At 37.7% G+C, this 24,138-nt stretch overlaps 1 protein-coding gene across 3 annotated transcripts in view; it reads right to left on the bottom strand.

The window, feature by feature from the left end:
- Positions 1-2,151: 2,151 nt before the first annotated feature.
- Positions 2,152-24,138, bottom strand: part of SMAD1 (SMAD family member 1) — a 69,659-nt gene continuing 47,672 nt past the window's right edge. For all 3 annotated transcript variants that reach the window (XM_033135099.1, XM_033135101.1, XM_033135100.1), the window contains exons 3-7: positions 17,462-17,719; positions 14,824-14,940; positions 11,313-11,534; positions 5,579-5,835; positions 2,152-2,439 (exon numbers count right to left, since the gene is read on the bottom strand). In XM_033135099.1, coding sequence (XP_032990990.1) covers positions 2,296-2,439; positions 5,579-5,835; positions 11,313-11,534; positions 14,824-14,940; positions 17,462-17,719 — 998 coding nt within the window. In that variant the 3' untranslated portion in view covers positions 2,152-2,295. The remainder of the gene's footprint in view (positions 2,440-5,578; positions 5,836-11,312; positions 11,535-14,823; positions 14,941-17,461; positions 17,720-24,138) is intronic.

Genomic DNA, 24,138 nt, shown 5'->3' with positions numbered 1-24,138 from the left:
GACCCTTACACTTACACAGCAGTTATGTCCCCAAGGTATTTCCACGTGTGTTTCTTCCAACAGTTCGCACCTCAACTCTGTGATAAGGATACAACATCATCTCCATTTTACAGATGAGGAAACAGAGATTCACAGATGCTAAGTGATCCAGCAAAGACACACATGAATTTGTGTTATAACACTGGTCTTCTATCCGGGGTTTTCTCCATTTGCACCATGATGTTTCTGGAAATAGCAAGATGCGGTAGACATTTCTGTTTGGTCATAGTTTGGTGACTAAGTGGGGTTAGTAAATAACTCTGGAAAGAGGTATAAAAATGTAAAGGAGAAAAAATGGCATCTATTTGGCCAGGGAAGAATCTACATCTCTTCAAATCTGCGTCTTTAATGGGCAAACTTTGTTTTGGGGGTGAGGTAGGGGGTGGATGGAGGTGGGGATGGACAGAGAGGATGGGATCAGCCCAGGCCGAGTAGCTTGTAAAAGTACAGTAAGTCCTCATTTAGTGTCTGTAAACATTGTAAACGAAACCAATTTTACCACAGACGAGTTGATATATAAATGAGAGTTAAGTTCTTATGACATTTCACCAACATTATAATGAACAGAATGACATTATTCGAGAACCTGCTGTAATCACTTTGTCTTGTTGCAGTTTTAGTTCCCCTCCCCCCACCCCCCATATTACATCCTTTCACATTCACCCTCGCATCCCATCTGAAGTTCAGAAATTGGGGGTACTTTTGCTTGACTGAATGGTATCCACTAAGAATTGCTGCTGCTGTAATTCCTCACATTAAAAAGTTTATGTATTTAGATGAGGAATTCCAGATTTTGCTATTTTATTCTTTCTTAATTTTTAAAGTTCCACATGTCTGCTCCTTTCTGATTAAATGGTGAGTCTGTTTTCTTCACGATTCAGTCTCCCTGTCTCTGTGTTAGTAATTTTAGTTTGTTACGTTTGGCAAAGAATATCTGAGAAAAATCTCTCAAGAGAGTAGTGAATCTTATGGATCGTAAAATCTAGTGTGTGAAGAAAGGAAATAACAAATTTTTAATCAAAGTAAGCAATAATGACAGGTTTATTTAAAATTTCCAGTAGAGAAAACCCACTAGTTTTGGAATAAAAGTACTCAATGTATGAGAGCATAAGTGAATATAAAAGATTAGCAGAAGAAAAACAAAACCAAACATAGTACAAAAAAATTAAAAAAGTTTGAAATGGATTTCAACAGGGATGTTCTTTAAACCCTCCAAATACTTAACAGTTACTAAATTTGGCAAACAATTCACTTGATAATTAAAGCCTATTTTTGTACTGTAAACTCCATAAAAACTGCTTATTAAAATTCAAGCACTCCATACAATTGATGTTGAAACATATAGGCAGTCAATTTCAGGATAGCAGGAATTATTCATTTGCTCTCACAGTTATATGAAATTAACCAGCTGCATAACTGCTTTCTGGAGCGAATGAGATAGAAGATGCAAAAAAAAAAAAAAAAAAAAAAAGTAGGATAAAATCTCTAAAAAATTGAAACACAGCAAAATTCAGACATCAGTTTGTTTCTTTAAAACAACAAACTGAAGTTTTACAGTATATTCTACATCTGCAGTTGTCATTTCCCTTACGTCCCCCCACCCCCTCAAATACTCCTAAATCCACTAGTCTAATCAATTCTTAGCTTCCAAATATTCTGTACAGATATATTTAGCAAAGAGCATATGCCTAACATTATTCTGACAGCAGTATGGTTAGCATACAATTTTAGGAAGATTACTATGTATATCATCAAGATTAACCTTTACTTAAAAAACAAACAAACAAAAACCATTACTAAACAAATAGTTTTAAAATATTATGAAAACCCATGTAAAGAAGACTCAACATGGGCTCTAAACCTGATAAAAACACACTTCAGAAAGACTATTAATGCTAAACTTTTGCCAAATGATGACCTTAAAGTGCCAAACACAAAAGAATCTCTTAGGACCGTTTTTTTCCAACAGATAATTTGTCCCTGGCTTGGCCATCTCTCCTTTAACTATACACAAAGTCCTGCTAAAAGTATGCATTGTAGGTGATTTTACAACAGAATGTTAGAATGTAAACTAAACAGGTTCTTGATATCAACAGTATGTTACCAAGGTTTTTTAAATTTCTGAATCCAACAGTTGGTCACAGAGGTCAAGTATTATCAAGGCTCCTTTGTCAGTTCTCAATCGTGTCTGACTCATCCATCCTTCAAGTACATGCAAGGCTCAATAGTTTGCAAGAGGCAGAAGCCCTAGGCCATTTAAGACACAGATGAAATAGGATTATGAGGCGATCCCATCTGAGTAAGAACTTTATCCAGCCACTGGAGGGGGCCGTGCAGATGGATCTCAATCCAGCAGGGGGTGCTAGTAACATCTTGGCGGTGGTATTCGGCTCCCCAACCCTAGAAACAACATATTGGAGGTCATTCAACTTGCTTAACTCAGTGCTTAGACTTATTAAGGAAAAAGACTTCACATAATCAGACACTTAAAGATATGGGTGCTTTCCACACACTTGCACACACACAAATGCACACAATTTGGCAGGCAATTTCAGGGTGTGTTCACAGATTCGTGACGTTCATCTGTGGATTCTGGATTAAGAAGTACTAGTCTTGGGGAATGAATGTTTTAAAATACATTATAAGGCTGTTTTAATCAAGACAGTTTTAAACTTCCATTTTCATTGCCCGTTATGTTACTGATGGTAATGTAATAAACATTATTAAATTCTCACTTGATCCTTAAGAAAATAAGGAAAAAGTTATGTTAGACAAACAAACACGCTGTTTTTTCCCTATGCAGCCACTGAAGGTCCTCCTATTAACACAGATTTCTTGAGCTTTTAATCTCTAATCAAAACTGGCAGGAGCACGTTAAGTATCCAAAAAGCTAATATTGACAGCTAATCATTGCCTTGAATCAATAGATTCCATTATTCATTTGTACAAGAAGGTAGCTTGCCAGATTTTCTCCAGGATTACTGAATTAAGACACCAAGTTTGCAGAGAAGACAGTCACTATGTGAAAGAGAAAAGTAAGTTTGCTATTGCAAAGATCAATAACTCACCGGTGTGGTGGACATGGAATATGAAATTCTGATAAACCCTTGTTTCATGAGGAACATCAGAGAAGACTGGGTTCTATTTCTTTGAAGGCGGGGATCAGGTTTTATTTATCTTTGATCTCAAACATCCAGCACAGTGATTGGCGCAAAGCAGAAGCTCTACAGAAATACTTGTTCAGCTGAACTGACACGGATTTTTTCAGACTTTACTGTGCAAATAATTTATAAAATATACGTTTTGTGGTAAAGTCCAAAAATGATCATCTTACAAATAGCACAAGATTGGCTATTAATATTACTCAAATGTTCTGCACCATTTCTCTAAGACGCTAACTGTGAGAGGGCCAAGTATCCAGGCCTTATGATAATAAAGAACAATGTTGTACGGGGTGCAAATGTTTTGTTGTTAATGTATGATAAGCAGCTGCCCTTTATCATGTCAGCAGGAGTTTTAAAATGAGATTAGTTTATCCTTAACTCTTCATTCCAGCACTTATCACATTATAATTAAACACGTACTAGGCCATAAGCATCTTGAAGCTAGAGACTTTAGGTGCTTTTTCACCTTTGTATTTAATTCTCTGGAATAGTACTAAAGTATTTGCTGAATGAATGAAATCTAATACATTTTTAATGCATACCTTGTGTTATAAACACTTTTTATTAGCGTAAAGGTTGTTTTTACTTGTGTAAAAGTAAATAATTAAAAATGTGTAAAAGTACAATAATTAAAATTGATTGGGTAATCAATATGAAATGAGTTTGAGGAGAAAGCCAATTGAGCATTAGAGTCATAAATTCTTCTGCAAAGGCCCTTCAATAATAAAAGCCTCATCAAGGGACCTTCGTAATGACTGCCACAGTTCTCGACTCCTTCCACCCATTTTAAAGAGGAGGACCATGAGGGTGAGAAAAGAATCCCCAGGTCTTAACCACACAGTTAAAATGGCACACAGAACGAGAACCTTCATCTCTTACTCTCAGAGGTAGTCTTTCTTCCACACCAATAAAAGCAGCACACAAAAAGCAATGCTGGCAAGTCACTGTCCTCATTTTAAAATTCATTTTAGCCGAAATGCTAAGTCAAAAATTAAACGTAAATGTTAATAATGGATGAGAAAGGTCTGTGTCGTTTCATAGGTGCAAAACATACAGGTAAACCTCTTCAAAAGGTAAAAATCCTCCTTTAATACTAAAAAGGTGCCAGGCTCAGCTATGAAGCATTGTAGAATTATGTTTCGAGAAAACAAACACTAAGAGAATACAATGAAAATCTGCTAACATGATTTAAAGTAGGGGAAAAAAAGATATTCAGGGAAAGATACCTTTGATCTAAAGGATGATTAACAAAGTCAGGTTCCAAAATTGCCCTCTGTAATAAATACATTACAAAACAGGTTTAACAACAAGTTAGGTGAGCTTCTGAAGAGAGGACATGAAAGGTGGTTGCCTCACCCAAATATATAATTAATTTTGTTTCTCAAGGTAACAGGATAAAAATTTATCTTTGAGAATTCAGAGATAAGTCAGTCACTAGAATAAGTTACTGACTCATGAAATCTAATCAGACATTTTAATTTTTTACATTTCAATGGCATCTTAAATTTTTTTTTTCCCCCAGAGGTAGAAAAGGAGGCAGCAAAGAAATCAATTATTGAAAGAAATGTCTTTAAACTTCTCCCTCCTCAAATCTTACAAGACAATCTTAGAGCTAAAGGCACCTATTTATCTTTGGGCAAAGGCCTTATTAACTTTTGAATTATAAGAAAATCATGAGGTTTACGCAATCACTAAAAAAAAAAAAAACCAAAAAAAATCCCGACCAATCAAAAATAAATCTCACGGGATGAACTTCTATTTTTACAAAAAGATCACTTGGTTACAGTTGAAACAAAAGCAAGAGGTGTTACCATCATAAAAGTATGAGAAACAGAATGAAAAGAAAAGAAAGGGGGGTGTGTTTATTGAATTGATCTCAAAAGACAATCATACATTTAAACTATACCTATATGTTAAGTATAGAACATAACATACTGTAATGGTATTACAATAGCTTAAATAGCGCTATTCAAATAAGGAAAAGTTATTACAGCCTGCTACTACTGACATTTAACACACACACTCCTATATTCTGATGATACTCAACTAAGTCCTTACTTAATGTTCTTCAACTTTACATGAAACGATGTACAACTATAACGAAACCAATTTCACCACAGGCTAATTGATAGAAAAAAGAGTTAAGTCTCTGCGGTATCTCATTAATGTCATAACAAAATGACGTTGAATGAAACGATGTTATTCAAGGACCTGCTGTTTTCCCCTAATAACTGATATCCTTGTTGAAGTCTAAAAATGCCTATATAACAAGTGGGCTTCTATGGACACGTATCAAGAGGAAATAGATTTGCCCATTGGGGGAAAGCGCAGCAAGGCGTGTGAAACCCCAACCAGAGGAGTCCGGGCTCACTTACCTTCACAAAGCTCATGCGTATAGTACACATTTTTGTGAGCTCGTAGACGGTCTCAAAGCCATGGTTCACAGACTGTGCCAGTAACTGAGCAAATTCTTGGTTATTAAAAATTTTCAAACTACACCCACTCGGGATCTTGCAAACAGTAGTAGGATGAAATCCGTGATGGTAGTTGCAGTTCCGACTTTGCACAAAGATGCTACTGTCACTGAGGCACTCGGCATATACCTCCCCTCCAACATAATAAAGATGGACGCCTACAAGAAGACAAAGCATAGAATTACTCATTCTCGTTTTTTTACAGCTGAAAAGCATCTGTGTAGCTTCAGTGTATGAATTTATATGGATTTAAACTCTGGCTAATTAGAGAGATATTCTCCAACTCTTGCACAACTGAGAAAATCTTAACTAACAGTATTAGTTAATACAATGCCCATATGTCAACATGCATGTCTTGGTTTCTAGGAAATAATATAACAGTCTCTTAAAAATTCGTGACAAAGTACAGCCATTTCATCTTGATAAGCATTTAATGCCCTATTTGGCCATGGATTGAAAGCATAGTCTCACTTAAATACAGCACAATAAAGGTGGACTTTATTATGGGTTCCTGCAAGTATTCATCACATACGGTAGTTCTCTGGCATTTACTTTGCGGCTAAGCTGTTTGAAAATTTTTAGGGAAGGAGAAGGGAGGATCGAACAAAGTAAAAGAACTAGCAAACCACAGGTGGAGGAAGTATTGCTGAGAGCTGTAAGATGTAAGGTTCAGGGGGAAAAAAAACTAGAAAAATTACTCATACTGTGTGGAATCTGATCTCACTGAACTGCCATCTGCTCCAAACTTCTTCCTGTGAGAGCTGGAGTGCCAGGAGTGTAGGAAATTGATCCTACCCAGACTTTAAATAAAGGAAAGGGGGGGAAAAACCATTCTGGCAAAGCCCCACACCATTAAGAGCGATTACTTTATTACAGGCCACCCAGCAAACACAGTCACATCCCCTGTGGCTTTAAACCATCTACCTTGCAGGGAACGATGGCACGGCTTAGTCAACACTAACACTACGTCTCACACAAAATATCATGTGTTGTGTTTATATGTACACAGGATGGCTAAGATTTCTGTAACAACTAAATAGCTGCTGGACCAGAAGTCCATTTTTCTGTCTGATGTAGAGAAAACAATGTAAGAGTGTGTGTTGTGTATTTTTGTTTTTCACTTTTTTTCCTCGATTATAAACACGAGAAATTCTCATTTTAGAAAATTTAAAAAGTAAAACAAAATATAAAGAAGCAGAGAATACTCTCACTCCTTTCATGACCTAGAGGGAAGAACTGTTAACAGTTCGATACATTATTCGGTTTTGAGTATCATTAAACTTTCTTTGCAAACATTTATAATATCTACATGATTGTAGGGATATAACCATTTATTTAAGGATACTCCCGTTACTGGACCATTGTGTTTACACTAGTTTTCTGCAGTTGTAACAATGCCATGACAAATGTGTCTGCATCATTTTTGATAATATCCTTAGAAGAGATTCCTGGACATTAAATCATTGGATTGCAGGCTCTTGATTCACTTTGCCAAATGACTTTCCAGAATGCTTGTATCAATTTACACCCTCACCAGTAGCGTATGTGTGCCTCTCTCATATCCCTCATGCCCGCACTGAGTCTGAGTTTAAAACAAAAGCAAAATTTCCCTATTTTAAAGCTGAAAAACAATATTGTTTTAATTTGCACATGAGGTTGGATATGACTTCATGCTTATTAGCCACCTATGTTTCTCTTATGAATTTACTGTTCATATTTCTTACCTATTTATCCCAGTGGGGTTCTAGTATTTTTAAGAATTTTTTTATGAGCTGCACCTATAGGAAACATATAAATAACTTACTTCTTATTTGTTTCCTCATTAGTCCTTTGTCTTTTAATTTTGTTCATGGTATTTTTTTTTAAACCTATATAAGTTTGAAATCTTTCATTAGTCAAATCTCTTGCGATCTTTTTTACTGCTTTTTACGTTTAGAAAATTTCTACCTCTCTGATCAAATATGTTTTCTTCTAGCTTTTTGATAGCCTGCTTTATCAAAAAAATTCAATTCAATCTATTTGCATATATATTTGAACCCCTGGCCTCACCCAAAGGTAACCTTGTTATTGCAGGACCATTAGAAGAATATTCTACTGATTTGTTTTGCTCCACTTAACATACATTAAATTTTTAAATATAGTATAGTCTGAGTTTAATTTATTCTACTGTTTTGTCTGCACACTGATTTAATTGTAGTTTCATAATGTTTTATTAACCCCAACATCAAGAATATTTTCTTTACTCTTCCATTAAAAAATTTAGCTATTTTTACTTGTTTATAATATTCAGAATACATTTTCCAACTTTCAAAAAATATCACATTGTGATTCTGGCATGGATTGTTTTAAATTATAAATTAAATTAGGAAGAATGAACATCGTCAAAAATTTTCTCACAATATTAGGCCTTCTCTTTAAGAAACACAGACTGCATATTTATTTATTCAAGTTTTCTCTCTCTCAGTAAGATTTGGTTTTCTTTACGTAAATCTCTCATATTGCTGGTTCCAATTATTTCCCCCCAAATTATGTTTTCTGTTGCTACTGGGAATGTAATTTTCCCCTCTAGTATATCTTCTAATTGGTTATTGCCAGATTAAAGGAAACTGATACATAATTTCCAAAAATAGGTTCTTTAGAGGTTTCTAGATAAACAACCATATCATATGAATCGACACAAAGACCATAAGTAATACTGATGGGAGAAGGAGGAAACGCACTTATAAATTTCTGATACAAGTAGAAATTGATAAAAACTTCCTGGAAAGTAAACTGGTCAAATACACCAAGAGCCTTTGACCTACTAATTTCACTTGAATCTATCCAAAGAATTTTAGCAATCAATTAATTAATCATATCATCTGCAAAAAACAATCATTTTTGGCTTATTTACATTATCTGTAATTCTACATTTGAATAAACTACTCAAGGCATCTGGAAAGATTTTAACAGCATTCCCAGAATTCTTATTTTCTTCCTAATTTTTAATAGGAATGTTCCAGAGTACAATGGCTTTTTACTTCCTTGGGGCAATGGTCAACTTTAGAACTTAATGAAAAATATGTCCCTCTGTCCCAAATGAATGCAAAATTGTGTTTATCTACAATTTCAGGGGTTTACAGACCACAGAAAAATATCTATTTATGAACCTAAGCATTTCATCATTAAATGTGTAGTTCAGGGCTCCCCCCAATCATATTAAGGAACTCTCTATTAATTCCTGTTTTTTTTTTTGTTCAGGGTTAAATGTTATACTTCATGTCAAATGTCTTTTAAGTGTCTATTAACCTTTTAATGTGGTCCACTGTTCTAAATTTCACAGTCGGTCATTTTTAAAACCTGGTACTTTGGAAATAATTTCAAATTTAGAGAACAAGAACAAACAACAAAAAAATAGAACAAAGAATAGCCATATAACCATCATCCGGATTCGTCTATTGTGGCAACTTACTCCATATGCTTCACCATTTGCAGCCGCATCCCCTCTACTCTTCCACACACACCCTCATGTACACACACGTACATACATACATATATGCATATATACGTGTATAAGCATATACACACCCTCATATTCACATACATACACATATATATATTCTAACACAGGATTGTTTTAGATTGATATATATATATACATGGAGGGTGCCAAAGAAAAAGTATGCAGAGTTTAAGAAAGGAAAAAACTATTAAAATTGTAATACTCAACATACACTGATAACAAAAGATAACAAGCCATGTGCATACATTTTTTTGGTACCCCTGGTATATAATATCTCCCTGAACCATTTCATCATGGCCCTTTACCTCTAAATACTTAAGTGTGTATTTCCTAACAGGGACATTCTCTTCCACAGCCACAGTACATCAGCAATGCCAGTACCTTTAACACTGACACAAATACTTTAAATCTACCGCTCATATTCTCATTTACCTGTTGGCCCAATAATGGCCTTTACAGTATGTTTCCCCGTCTGCTACAGGATCATGTCCAGGGTCAGATTATAAGGTAGAGCTGATCTATCTCTTTAATCTCTTTTAATTTGGTATATTCTCTCATCTTTGCCTTTTGACATTGATATGTTGGGAGAATATAGTCCCTCCTCACTTTTTAATAGAACGTTCCTTATTTTGGATTTGTCTGAAGTTTCTTGATGATTAGATTTAGATTTGCATTCTCAGCTGGAATTCTGCAGGTGGTGTTATTTCCTTCTCAGGGTACTACATCTGGAGGTCTCTGACATCCATCTGTCTCTCACTAGTGATGACAATTTTGATCTCCCAGTCAAGATGATGTCCAATTTCTCCACTGTATAATTGCTGATTTTTACTCTCTCTTGAAACGAATAGGCAGCCTGTGAGGAAACACTTTAAGACCATGTAAATATCCTGATTCTCATTTAAAAAAATTCTCTGTATTTCGTATCCATTAATGATTCCTGCCTGATGGCTACGAAATGATGACTTTCCAACTCTAGCACTCACTACATTTACCAATCATCCTTCCCCATTCATTTACCTATTTATTATTAGCATGGACTTATGAATAACTATTGTTTTTCAGTGATTTAATATTCATTACTGTACTTTATTCTGGTGCTCAAATTATCCTAGAGTTGGCTAATGAAAGCCCCTCCAAGTTGGCTCCTGTGAAATGTCCCCATCATTTTCATAAGCATTTCTTTATTTCCTGACATAACAAAATGTTCCAGGCTCATCATGTGCCTCCCTGTCCCAGCCTTGGAGTCAGCCATGGTTCCTCTCAGTGGGAAATGGTGTTAGAGATGATGATCTGAACGCTAGATGTGCTTATTGCTACTGGGTATCTTTGCCTCTTGGCCCTTTCAGCAGACGGATCAGAAACGATCTGCACGTATAGACACATCCACATATGCATACATGCACACATACATACACGTGAGATCATAAACATGCACATACACATATACACACACATATTAAAGTCATGACTTCACACCGATACCTCCACAGGGTTTATTTTTTGCCCTCCTCCATACTTATACGACTCTGATTTCACAGTGAAAACCTTATTCCACAGAACAATACTACACATTTAGTCATTTGCTTAATCTTATAATACCTTCTAAAAGTTTCAGAACTGATTCATTCATACTGCTACTAAATAAACAAGTCTACTAAAAACACACAGGGTTCCTTTGCAATCACTCTACCCTACCTGCCCCAAACTGAGGATATATAGCTAAGTACTATATTCGTAAGTTGTTTTGGATTAATTCTTTCTTTTTTTATTTCCCAGCGAGTCGTTGTTCATCTGAAATACATTAGGCTTACTTGTTTTAATTTGCTTTTAGTTTTAGGTTATAAGCAATTTTTTAATAGCAGTTCTGTTCTATACCAAGAGATACGATAGACTCGTGCTGCCACACAGCAAATCACTACCTCAGCTAATTACTACCAATCATTACGAGTTGATAGACCACAAAAATCACCGATTGGAAGGTGAACTTCCTGAGAATGCAAACTGGGAAAATATTTACAAACTGCAGCCAGTACGTATTATCTGGTGTTTGCTACACTAGCCCGTACAGGAAAGACTAGGCAGTTCTGGGGAAGCAGGGACAGCACAGACAAAGAGGTAAAAGGGAACACTCACCTTTTCCGATGTGCCGCCTAGTGTTTTCAATAGTGGAATTCCGATTAACGTTGGATAGCAGCCCAAGACAGAAACGGTTCTTATTGTTGGAAGGATCAGTGAAGCCATCCACCAACACACTTGTGGAGGAGGCATGGAACGCTTCACCCACGCGGTTATTGAGCTCGTAGTAGACAATAGAGCACCAGTGTTTTGGTTCCTCATAAGCAACAGCCTGAACATCTGTAAGAAAGGAAAGCTTACAGTCAACCACAGTTAGTGCCTCGGGCTCTCAAACACTGAAGCTGTATTGTACGTACAGTTGGTTCAGGATCATGGCATGAAGATATGGAAGAGCAACTGCTATTATAATGTATACAGTTTAGCTATGATGTCTGAAACAGGTACTGCTTACTAAGTATGACATTCTCCTTTCATTGGACAATAATATTCTCCGATCTGTCAGATCACCGAAATGCCCGCTAAGCAGGCATACCCGCAGCATATACTGACCACGCACAATATGCTACTAGCTCTTAATATGCCAAAATGGAAACTACCCCCATTACAGACCCTGGCTCACCATCTAAAGAAATGCAACAAGTGGTAAGTGAAGTGAAAAAAAAAACAAGGGGGAAGACAACAATAGAGAAGAGGAACTATGCCAAAGGTGCTGGCCAAAAAAGGAATTCCTTTCTACAAAGCTGCAGTATGCCTATGCTTTTTCAAAGCAATGAAAATCAGTTTCTAATTATTGATAAGAAGTTACTTTACTTCATATGGAGTTGCCAATAACTACCATAGCTACGGCTCTGCTCCAGTCCTCAGACGCAGGAAGAAACCTTGCCAGCTGGCTATTCTTACGGAATGAATCATATCTCTCTCATCCAGATTTCATGCTAACTTCCTTATATTTGCTTTAAGTCATGCAGAGCAGGTGTGTTTTGTCTCTCCATTCCCAGAATGGGCCAACAATGGAAATTACCCAACTTTACCGACAGGATGCAGCTTGTTAAGTCAAATCTCTTAAGACTAACAAATCTCCCAACAGAACATGCTTCTAAACATTTGCAACTAAAAGGTTCTAAAGATAAGTTCCTTCTGTAGTAAAATCTCTTATACCACCACGTTAAGACATTCCAGGAATACAAACTCCATCCACCCAGTATGCCAATATGCAATGATTTGAGGTTTATGAAGTCTTGGGTGTACAATCACAAAAAAAGAAAGAAAATGCACATTGGCGGCATGAACTGTAACTGTTAAAGCGAAAAGTACTTCTGTTTTCTTAACATCAACCTCCACAAATATTAAAATGTACTTTACTTGAGAATTCGGTAAACAAGAAAAATGATCATTAAAAAAAACCACACAAACATCAGCTGCTTTATACACTTAAGCAGGTGAGCAGAAAACAAACACACACTCTCTTCTGTTTGCTAAGGAGCTATCCCTTCTCAATGTGTTCTTATTTCAAAGAACAATATTTTAATGATTTGCAAGGGCCAAACCTTAAGTAAGGCCACAACATCATTAAGAGAGGGCTTTTATCAGCTATCAGGATTGTTCAAAAAACTATCCATCTAGATTGAAGGTTGACAGTTTTTTTCTACAAAAGACCAGAAAGGTTTTGTGGGCCATATGGTCTCTATTGCAAGTATTCGATTGTGCCTTACTAGTGCAAAAGCAGCCACAACTAATAGGTAACGAATGAACACAGCTGTACTGCGATAAAGCTTTATTTACAAAAAGAGGCAGCAGGCTGAATTGGCCTGTGGGCTGTAGTTTGATGATTCCTGCTCTAAGAAAACCACCAAAGGTAAAAACAACAGCGACAAAAAGGCCAACATTCCTTCCTCATGAAAACATTCACTGTAAACTTATTCTAACCGGAAAAAAAAAAACTTAAGCAATTTAAAGGAAAAGTTTTAAAGCAATTGAATGGTCTAGTTCCTGAAATCTGACATTTTAGGCTTAGCAATAGCCAGAGTGTCCACAAACTCATGAGTATACAGAAGTGCCGTGTCTGTTCTTTCCTGCTATCCTGTTCTCCAAGTAAAAATTCTAAAGACATGTGAGATAGGAGTTATTTTCCCCAGCCAGAATCTTTGTTGGCTCATAATTATACCATGTTTTCCCGAAAATAAGCCCTAACGTGATTTCTCAGGATGACATCCTCTGAACATAAGCCCTAATGCGTCTTTTGGAGCAAAACTTAATATAAGACCCAGTCTTATTTTCGGGGAAACGGTATGTTTGAGAGGATGTTCTAGAGATGATCAGGAGCCGTAAAATATGGAGCCAATAAAACAGGCATGAAAATCTGTTACAGATTAAAAGGGTGGACATTCCAGTTTATTACACTACGCATCTAAGAAAGGTGCTTTCAGTTCACCGTCAAATTTTGAGAACTTAAATGCAAGCAACTGTGACAAAGTCTGAGGTATCTCCAATTTTAATTAAAACGTTGATAAGAATGAAATAAGGCATACTCAGCAATCGAATTGCATTTAACTTCAATTTGCATAACATTTATACAAGTTCCATGAGCCATGCCACGTGCTGAGTGCACCAGGGAAGCACTTTCCTCTTATTTGGGAGCAGTGTTTTTTTTTTTTTTAATTAATTAATTAATTAATTTATTTTTAAAAATTTATTGGGGGTGACAATTGTTAGTAAAATTACATAGATTTCAGGTGTGCAATTCTGTATCACATCATCTATCAATTACATCGTGTGTTCACCACCCAGAGTCAGTTTTTATTCCTGGTGTGGCGAAGACTTTCTCCTGACACGTGTTTCCCTGAGCTCCCTGAACCCTTCAGCCTACTCAACTCACCCCTGCAGCAGCTCTGGATGAATGAGGGCAACCTCGCCTCAGTCACTGCCAGGGCACATGCAGAGCTGGAAGCAGACTCACCCCCCACTAGAGAGGGCAAGAGATGTCTGGTTCTGCGTCAAGTTCTTCCAGGTGAGAATAGGAAAAACATGAGCCTCGATTCCTTTTTGGAACCCGGTTAGAAACAAACGAATACAGCAAGAAAGAAATGCTATTAGTTTGTTCCTCTTGCAGTTATACGTAAATGGGGGCTAGAAAATAGATGGGGTTTACGAATATCTATCCTAACTACAAAAGAACCTTTTGGAAAGCCTTGCTATATGAACTTCTAAGTTTGGAAATCACCAGTGGAAACTCTACTTTGGTATTGTTTGGCTCATTGTTTCTCAATACCCTTTTGTCTTTCCCTTAAAAATATTCTTCTATCAGCAACTCAAAATTAGTAAGTATTGAAGCTCTGAACAGATGGCTGCACAATTACACTCAGACCTTCACTAGTGAAATCTGTATTTGTTCTTCATGTAAGAGACTTATTGGTAAGCCAAATAACTCTTTCTATAGAGCTTCTCCTATTGGGCTGTCTTTCTCAAATTGCTATCTTTTTAATGACTAACAGAAATTTGTGAGAGAAAGTAACATTTGGACAGATGAACTTTAGGCCCTAAAAAGGGAGTAAGCAGCCAGGCATTTTACCTCCTCTGCTGATTTCTGAGGGCAGTGAAGGCGCCATCATATTTGTGTCCATTGGCTGAGAGCCATCCTGGGTCATGGGGTCTTCGGGAGGCAGGTAAGCAGGTGGGGGTGTATCCGCTACAAAGTTAAAAAAAAATGTTTTGTTTATCCTTAGTAAACACACACTTGTTTACTAAAATTCCATGCTGAGATTCTCAAGAGATTAAGTTGCCATTTCAACCTTCCAATCAGAAGACTGGATACTACAGACACTGGGCTTGATGCAAACTTGCAGAATTACTACCATCTCACGATGTTGTAAAATTTTAGTGAAAATTCAGTGAGGATGGGGGGAAAAGCACGAAATGCCAGTTCCAGAAGCTGCCTGCCTGCCCAGGATCACGCCATTTAAAAGCAGTCAGAGGAGCATTTAAACATGCTTTCATGCACTCTATTTCGAGAGGGACCTCTGTTTTGTAGTTTCACCAGTGGATGAAAAACCTTTGAATGCTACACAGGACTTAATAGAAGGAGCTTCAGGGTCTCCTGCATTAAATCCATGGGCTCTTAGGAATTTCTCAACTGAGTTTCGTTACAATCAACTTACTGACTTAAATGGTTCATCGCCCGAGACTTCTGGCAATCTGTTAGGACTCCCTTCTCCCTACCTACTAGTTTTAAAATCCCTAGTAGCAGGATAATAGGAAACAAATCAGATTATCACGGTTATCTTCTATTTCAGAATTTACACATATGTTTCTTCTGGGAAGCTCATTGCCAGCAGGCAAATAAGAGGCAAACAATATGATTTTTGAAAGAAAGAACACTAACGTAAGTCTTCTGTTTTCTTAAATAAAATAAAGGGTATGGGTTTCCCACAAACAATCCTTTGTGATCAAACTTCAAGTTCCTCAGTGGCTATGGTGAGCCCACGTAGCTGTTACGACAGAGCGGGGAACAAAGTCTAACCTCAGGGAAGCAGGAATAACCTGGCTAAGTCCTCTGGACCACCCCAGGCCACTAACCGCCATAAACAGCTAATAGTGCTCCCTGGAGTTCTCAGACATTTCCAAGACCGACTCTGCAGCTGAATCACAACCCAGTGATTTCCACCGTCCAGCTGCTAAGAAGCAAGAGCTCAGAGAACAAAGACAGGCCTGTGGGGACTTTCTCTGGATGCCTTGTTCACTCTTTCTCCATCTTCTTTTAATTCGGGTTCTTCCATGCAGCCAGAACACTGACTCGGCTTTACTTCAAGCCAGGAATGAAGACAAAGAACCTCCTCTGAGACCAAATGCCACACATTTCTGCAAACGAGCTGGTGAAGATTTCACGGGCAACCTCTGGCAGGCATCAGCACTGAGAGGGACCAGAGTAGCTACTGGTGGTATCCCCTATTCCCTCAAGGACCTCTTCCACCCCGGGTGACTTTCTCTTCTCCATATTTCCTCTATTTGGCCCATGTCTTAATCCGTGGCAGCCAGGGGAAGAGTGTAAATTCAACCAATAATCTTCACTTTTTTTCACTCTTGGGCCCACCCTGGGTTTGCCCCTGAAGCTATCTCCTCTCCTACTAGCTGTTCATCAAATCCAAGGGGTCTGGGAGGGAGTGGACAGGACATCACCAGATGATATTAGTTTGATTTTTAAACTAATGAATGTCCCACCCTCATCCTGAACAGTTTTGGACTGAAAAACAAACAAAACAATGCAAAATAAACAGGCTTGAAATAAAAGGAAGCAATGCAAATATCCATAAAAGATAGCAGTATCACGTGTGGACCATTTTTCAGTTTTTGAGGACATATCAGCACTGTTGTTGAATTCAAGTTTACTTAAAAAGCACTGCAAGTGGCCCAATAAACACGCACGCCCACTCGTTTTCCCTTCTTGAAGTTAATAGGCGTCAGGTATATCTTTGTTTAGAGTATCTTTCTTGAGGTCTACCAGCAAGAAATTTGGCACTAATCATTTTGTTCTTCGAGATGCTTGCTTATTCACCTATGAACTTGAAAAATGTACTGTCCTAATTAATCATTTATTTCGATAAATATTACACCATCAGTTAAGTCTAAAAAAGGAGGATAATTGTTTTTTGTCTTTGCTAAGTTAAACAAGCAGATGGTTTCCAGTACTTCTGTTGCAATTCCTTTGTTGCTAAAGTATATGTTTCTCGGGATTACATCACCACTTAGATGAATTTAATTAAGTAGGGGGCTGTGATCCCTCAGGAAATATTTTTTCTGAGGTTGCACTGATAGCAGGATTTTTTTTCCACGTATGAAATGATATTGATGGAGGCTGTGTTTCTCCTAAAGCAAATGTGTGCAACGCACAGTCTTTCTTTCTCTCTTTTATCAAGAGTGAATCCTGTAACGACGATGCCACTCCCCAAAGGATGCAGCTGTTTTAATTAAAACCTTTCAAAATAAAAAACAAAACTTATTCAAGCAACTGTGGCTGAGGAATAAAACGAGGCATGTGCTTATTGCTTGGCCACGGGTCTTCTTTCAGCCAAAGTCGAATGCTGGGTGCTAGAGCACAGCACCATGTACCAGAGGAAAAGCTCCCTCCATTCCAGGTGTACCAGCTTCTCCTGGACACTGGGATAACAACCATCTAATCTGACCACAGAACAGCACCCAACATTCCAACCTACCTGGCATCTGAAAAGGGCTTCCTGGGTCCGAGCTGGTGGGAGAGTGAGGGTAGGTGCTACTGCTGCTTCCAGGCGAGTTTGGGTAGCTGCTGTTGGGAGAATGGGGAAACGGATGGCTGTTGGGTTGCTGGAAGGAATCCGGGAACGTGGCATTAAGTGGCATGTGAGGCTCATTTTGTCCTAAGTTACGGAACTGAGCTAAGAGGCTGTGCTGCGGATTATATTCGCTGTGTCTTGGAACCAGCACTGGAGGAAGAACTGGGAAAAAGAGAAATAAAGGAGACAAAAATGAAAATGTTGAAAATCTGTAACAACGTCACAATAAAGTTGAAACATAATCTGTAAGTAACAACAAATTATCTGAACCCTGTCCTGCTGCCAGCTCAAAAGCACCATTCAAAGGAAAAGGCATTTTCCACTCAGGAACAAATGCAGTGAAAAAGTAGTGTCCTTAGCATCACTGATGACGTACGCCTGAGACCTGCAGCATTGCAGACTGAGGAAAGGCTGCAAAATACATTCTTTTTGGTTAAAATGTTAAGTGAGGCTTCCCTACCCTTAATGTTTTCTTTTACTAAAAACCAACACATAATTAAGAACCTACATCACCACTGACAGTTCCACTTTCATCCTGGCTGACGAGATTTTACATTTAAGAGTTAATAATATTTATTGAAGGATAGGTATTATTCACTACAAATGTTTTCAATCGACACATTAACTCACTTTCAACCAACAGGAAGCATAGTAAAGAAAGCTGAGAGGATAAGTATAGTGAGCAGCATAAAATCCAAATGCCAATGAACATAGTTAATTAGACAAAATATGATGTTTTGTGGGACAGACTTTATATTGTGTCCTACTAGTCATACAGTCATATGCCGCTTAATAACAGGGATACATTCTGAAAACATATATCCGTTGTTAGGCTATTTCGTGGTTGTGCGATATCATAGAGTATATGTACACAGAGACAGACAGACAGGTAGGTAGGCAGGTAGACAGATGATAGACAGACAGACAGACCTAGGTATCCATAGCCCACTGCTGTACTTGTCCGTGCTGTACTTTCACAGGACTGGCAGCGCAGGAATGTTTGCAGCAGCGTCCTCACAGGTTCGTAACGCCTTACACTACATCCCCACAGCTATACAACTAGATGATAAGAATTCTTTAGCTCCATTATAATCTTATGGGACCGTCAGCATCTATGTGGTCCATCACGGACCGAAAAGTCGCCATGCGGAGCATGACTGTACCTTACGAACCCCTTTTCTCTAAGGATCTTAATGTTTTTACCCACCTCTCAGTAATCTTTATCACTACCTGATATGAAAAAAAAGGAAATTGGTTATAAAATCCACATTCCATTAACCAAATATTTAAGTATAAAGGCCAAAAATGTTTGTACCAGTAGAGAAGTAAAGAAAACAAGTCAAGGGCGGGCCCGGTGGCTCAGGTGGTTTTGCTCCTATCGCCAAAGGCTGCCGGTTCCATTCCCACATGGGCCAGTGCCAGATGTGGCTCAGTTGGTTGGAGAGCGGGCTCTCAACCACAAGGTTGCTGGTTCAACTCTTCGACTCCCGCAAGGGATGGTGGGCTGCAACTAAGGTTGAACACGGCACCTTGAGCTGAACTGCCACTGGGCTCCCGGATGGCTCAGTTGGTTGGAGCGCATCCGGTCAACCACAAGGTTGCCGGTTCGACTCCTGCAAGGGATGATGGGCTGAGCCCCCTGCAACTAGCAACGGCAACTGAACCTGGAGCTGAACTGCGCCCTCCACAACTAAGACTGAAAGGACAACAACTTGACTTGGAAAAAGTCCTGGAAGTACACACTGTTGTTCCCCAATAAAGTCCTGTTCACCTTCCCCAATAAAAAAAGAAAAAAAGAAAGAAAGAACACAAGTCATTCCTAAAAGCTCTATGTGATAGGAACCTAAGGAGTTAATAGCTGCACGGTCAGAAACCTCCCGAGGCAGAGCCACTACAAATGCAATGATAATCCAAGGGCAGGGTGACTAACAGCCCTATCCAGGGTGAGATCCTCAGCTTCCTGCCAGAGGCACCAGATGGCTCTTCCCAATAATAAAGGCCCTTGGATTCCCTACGCTCCTGGCCTGGGCTAGAAAGAGAAACACAGCCCATTTGGTCAACTGCATGGGAGGAGAGAGGAAGAGATTTAAAATATGTTACTGTTACTGGAAGTTAGGACTCAGGATCTATTTTGCCAAAGAAACAATACTGAGGGGCATTAGGAGTAAAGCAGATTGTTGTGGGCTTTCCTGGGAATCAATCCATAACTTCTAAGCTTTCTATAGGAAAACATGTTCTTAACACTTGGATTATCATGTACTCATGAGCTGAGACTGTTTAAGAGAAAATACGTTTTTGAAGGTATTAAAATTTCTCATACGCTGTTTAAATTTTACATAATCCTGTACTCGTAGCAATAAGATTTGCTTATTTCCCTACTATTTGATCCCTCAGAAACAAATCTTTTTAGTACAAGAAATGTATTTTATTTTTAGCGCACTGATGGAATCTGCCCAAACCAAGTCATCAAAAGAATTCCTCCTTCCACCTTTCAATAGCCATCTGAAATGTAAACTACTTTGTTTTGTTGAACACAAAAATTCCCGATAGTCATAAAGGCTCCCCCAACGCCAGTAGAAGTCTATATTCCAAAATAAACTCATGCTATGAAATAGTTCAATGCTTTTAAATTCCTTATGCAATCCAACATTCTCTTTTTCCTTTAGCTGCTGCAGCTTGAGTTACGCTTCCCAACTTGCCTTTTTTGGTCATCTAGCTATAGCCTCAATTCTGATTCATACCTTTAAAAGGGGGCAAAGATTGGCCTCTCAACCCCTCCCCGCAATGCAGCACCAGACAGCAGTGTGAATCAATCGTCCATCTCACCCCTTCAGAGGACCCCCCACCCCCCAACACACACATTCTGCCCCACATCTCTCTTACTGGATCCCGTTTTTAGTGACTCCTATTGCCTAACAGGTTTAGAACTGGAATTCGCCTCTTCCTGGTGCAGAAGGCACTGTATTTGTGCACCCTGAGTTGCTCCTGCAGCAACTGCTGTGTGGTGGGTAGGGGTCTGGCTCTAAGGCACAGTGCTGTCCTTACTGTGCGTTACAGGTGAGATCCATCAGCTTTTGCAGGTAATCTGGGAAGTGAGCCACCAGCGACAACAAATCAGTATCCTATAGATGAACTTGACAAGGAAAATAACCTTTCTCCTCCCTTCTGATTGTTAACATATTTTGCCACTGCTGATATAGGTACAGGCATCTTTTAATAAACTTAAGAAATGTATTGAGGTATCACACATCTATACTGAAATGCACAAATCTTCATATAAATGTAATCGCATGTACTCTAGTGTCTAGCTTCTTTGGTTCAACAGTATGTCTGTTAAGACTCACCCAATTGTGTGTGTAGCATCTGATATGGATACATTAGAATTTCTTACTTAGTTCCCCCACTTAACCTCCTCAGAAGATAATCAATTTCTTTTTTGCTAGTGTATCCTTCCTGGGTTTCTTCTTGAAAAAATCAAGCACATAAATATATGCTTTCAGAGTTCATTTTTGTCACTAAAAAGAAAGGCAGCCTACTATACATACTTCTGCACTTCGCTTCACTATCTCCTAGAATTCACTTCAGTTTAATTTATAGCAATCTTCCTCATTTGTTTTTACAGCTAATAGCACCACAGTTTATTCAACCATTCTCCCATGTCTGGGCATTTAGTTTACAATATTTTACCATCATATGTAACACTGCAGTGAATAACTGTGTGGATATATATTGTAGTACTGTTATAGGTGTATCTCCAGGGCAAATTCCTAGAAGTGGAAAGACTGGGTGAAACAGTGAATGCAGATACCATTTTGTTATCATCAAGTACTCCGTACTAGGGTTGTACCATTTTGCACTGCCACCAGTAACGTATGAGAGCGAATTTTTCCCCATAGCTTCCAGAACAGATTATCTTTTGTCAAGCTTTTGATTTTTTTTTTTTTTTTGGACAATCTGATGGGCGAGAAATGGTATTTTGGTGCAATTTTAATTTACATTTCTCTTAATATGGTGAAAGTTAATCAACTTTTCATGTATTTCAGGGGACATTTTAATATCTTTTTGTGAATCGTCTGCTTGTGTCTTTTGACCACTTTTGGTCTTTTTCATTTAATAATATATATTAGAGATACTAGCTCATGATTTATTATACATTACAAGTATTTTATCACAATCTGTCTTTGACTTTGCTTATATGCAAAAGTTTATTTTTTATTTTTTTGGTTATCAAATTTATCAGTATTTCCTCTTATTGAATATGGATTTTGATTCATAGAAAGCTTTCTCCTACACCCAGATTGTAAGGAGGCATTCATCCATGCATAGTCGGAATGCACATAAAGTTTCTTATTTTTTTTAGATCTCTGATTCATTTGGAGTTGGCTTATTTATAGTATGAGGAATAGATCTAATTTTATCTTTTTCAAAATGGTTAGCCAGTTGCCCCAACACCATTTATTAAAAACCCCATCTTTGTCTCAGAGATTGAAGGTACCACCATTCTCATAAACTTCCATACACTTATAGGCATTCCATTCCATTTTATTCCAGTCTGTGCCCTAGTACCACTCTGTTTTAATTATAGAGGCTTTATAGTATGTTTTAATATCTGATAGACTAAGTCAGCTTTCCCAGTTCTTCCTTTTCAGTGTTTTGCTTGCATGCATCTTCTTCCATATGAACTTCAGTTATCACCTTGTCTACCTCCAGAAAGAAAAGATTATTGTTACTTTTACTGGGATTACATTATATTTATACACTAACTTAGTAAGAATTCATGTCTTGATGATGTTGAAATGTCCTAGTCAAGAACCTAGTCAAGATCTGCTCCAGTCTACTTTTGTGTATTTCAGGAGAGTTCCACCATTACTGTCTGTGTTTTTGCTGGGCTTACCATAACAAAATACCACAGACCAGGGGCTTAAACAACAGAAATTTATTTCCTCAAAGTTCAAGTGGCTGGAAGTCCAAGGTCAAGGTGCAGGCAGGTTGGTTTGTCCTGAGGTTTCTCCTCTTGGCTGGTAGATGGCCACTTCCTCACTGTGACTTCACATGGCTTCTTTCCCTAGTGTTTCCTGTGTGTCCCAATCTCTTCTTCTTGTAAGGACACCAGTCAGACTGGGTAAGGGCTCACTCCAATGGCCTCATTTTAACTTCTTTCACGGCCCTATCTCCAAATAGTCACATACTGAGGAACTTATGATTAGGGCTTTGGGTAAATAAATTTTGAGGGAACACAATTCAATCTATAACACTGCATATAGGTTTAGACATTTCTTATTAAATGTATTCGTAAGTATTCTGTCTTTTCTGTTGCTCTTTTAAATGGGGTTTTCTCTTCCATTATATCTTCTAACGGGTAATGATTTATATATACAGGAAGGTTACTGATATTTCTATGTTACTTTTACATCCGATTACCTGGCTAAATTCTTTTGTTGTCTGAGTTAGTTTTATCATTGATTTGTTTTATATAGAGTTCTCCAGGTAAACAACCATATCACCAACAAATAGATATAGTTTTAATTTTTCCTTTCCAATTGTTGTCTCCTGTCTAATTGGATTGGCTAACAGTGCCAATATAATGTTAAAAAGGTAGTGGAGATAGTTAACTTCCTTGACTTCTTCTTAACCTTGGTGGGAATGCTTCTACTGTTTCCCCATTAAGAAGCTGACTTTAGGGGTGAGGGTGTGTGTGTATTTAAGGAAGTATCCACTTGTAACACTGTTATAAATCTGGCTTGCCTTTCATTTCTTTAAACTTCTAATGTTTTTTCACTAATGCCCATTTCTGTATGATGCTTTTGAGAAGTCTGATTTCACCCTACTTTCTTGCCTTTGCAAGTAATGTGCTTTTTTTGCCCTAAGGACTTTTCTTTGTCTTCAAAGTCTAAGTTTTACTAGGATGTGTCTCAAGTTAATCATTGTATGTGGATTTTACAAGTACATGGCAGGTCCTTTCAATATGTAGATTTAGGTTTTCTATAATTTCTGGAAAGTTGCCTTTGAATTATAGTTTTACATTCGTTCTGTTCTGCTGTCTCTGGGAACTTGGGAGCTGGAATTATTCATATGTTGGATCTTCTTTGTTGTTCATTCCAATCGCTTTCTCTTAGACCTTTGTCTTTTTAAATCTCCTACTTATTCTTTTAGTTGTTTTCCTGCCTTTCTCCAATGAACCCTATTACATTTTAACATGAATCTATTCTCCCTTTGACATATTGAAATTTACTCTTTATTTATGTAAGTGTTTTTGTCATTTAAATTTATTTTAAGTGTCAGCAACTCTCATAGATTTTCTTTCAATTTTTGTCCATTTCTGTACTTAAGTTTCTGAATTTCTGATTATCCCCCTCCCAAAAGCTTGTCTGAGGATATTTAATTTATTTTGATGTATTGTCTTACATATAACATATTCAAGTCATAGACTCAGGAAAATATTTTTAAATCACATCTGAGAAAAAAAATAATTTGTCCTGAATAAAGAACCTCAAAACTCATTAAAAAAAAAAAATCCAGTTAAAAATTAGGCAAAAGATTTGAACAGATGCTTCATTAAAGATGATGGAGCTTAAAAACAT

The sequence above is a fragment of the Rhinolophus ferrumequinum genome, chromosome 18, assembly GCF_004115265.2.
Source record: "Rhinolophus ferrumequinum isolate MPI-CBG mRhiFer1 chromosome 18, mRhiFer1_v1.p, whole genome shotgun sequence".
NCBI classification, from domain to species: domain Eukaryota; kingdom Metazoa; phylum Chordata; class Mammalia; order Chiroptera; family Rhinolophidae; genus Rhinolophus; species Rhinolophus ferrumequinum.
The sequence above is the reverse complement of the archived record's forward strand: the minus strand, read 5'-3'. Positions and strand labels throughout refer to the sequence as shown.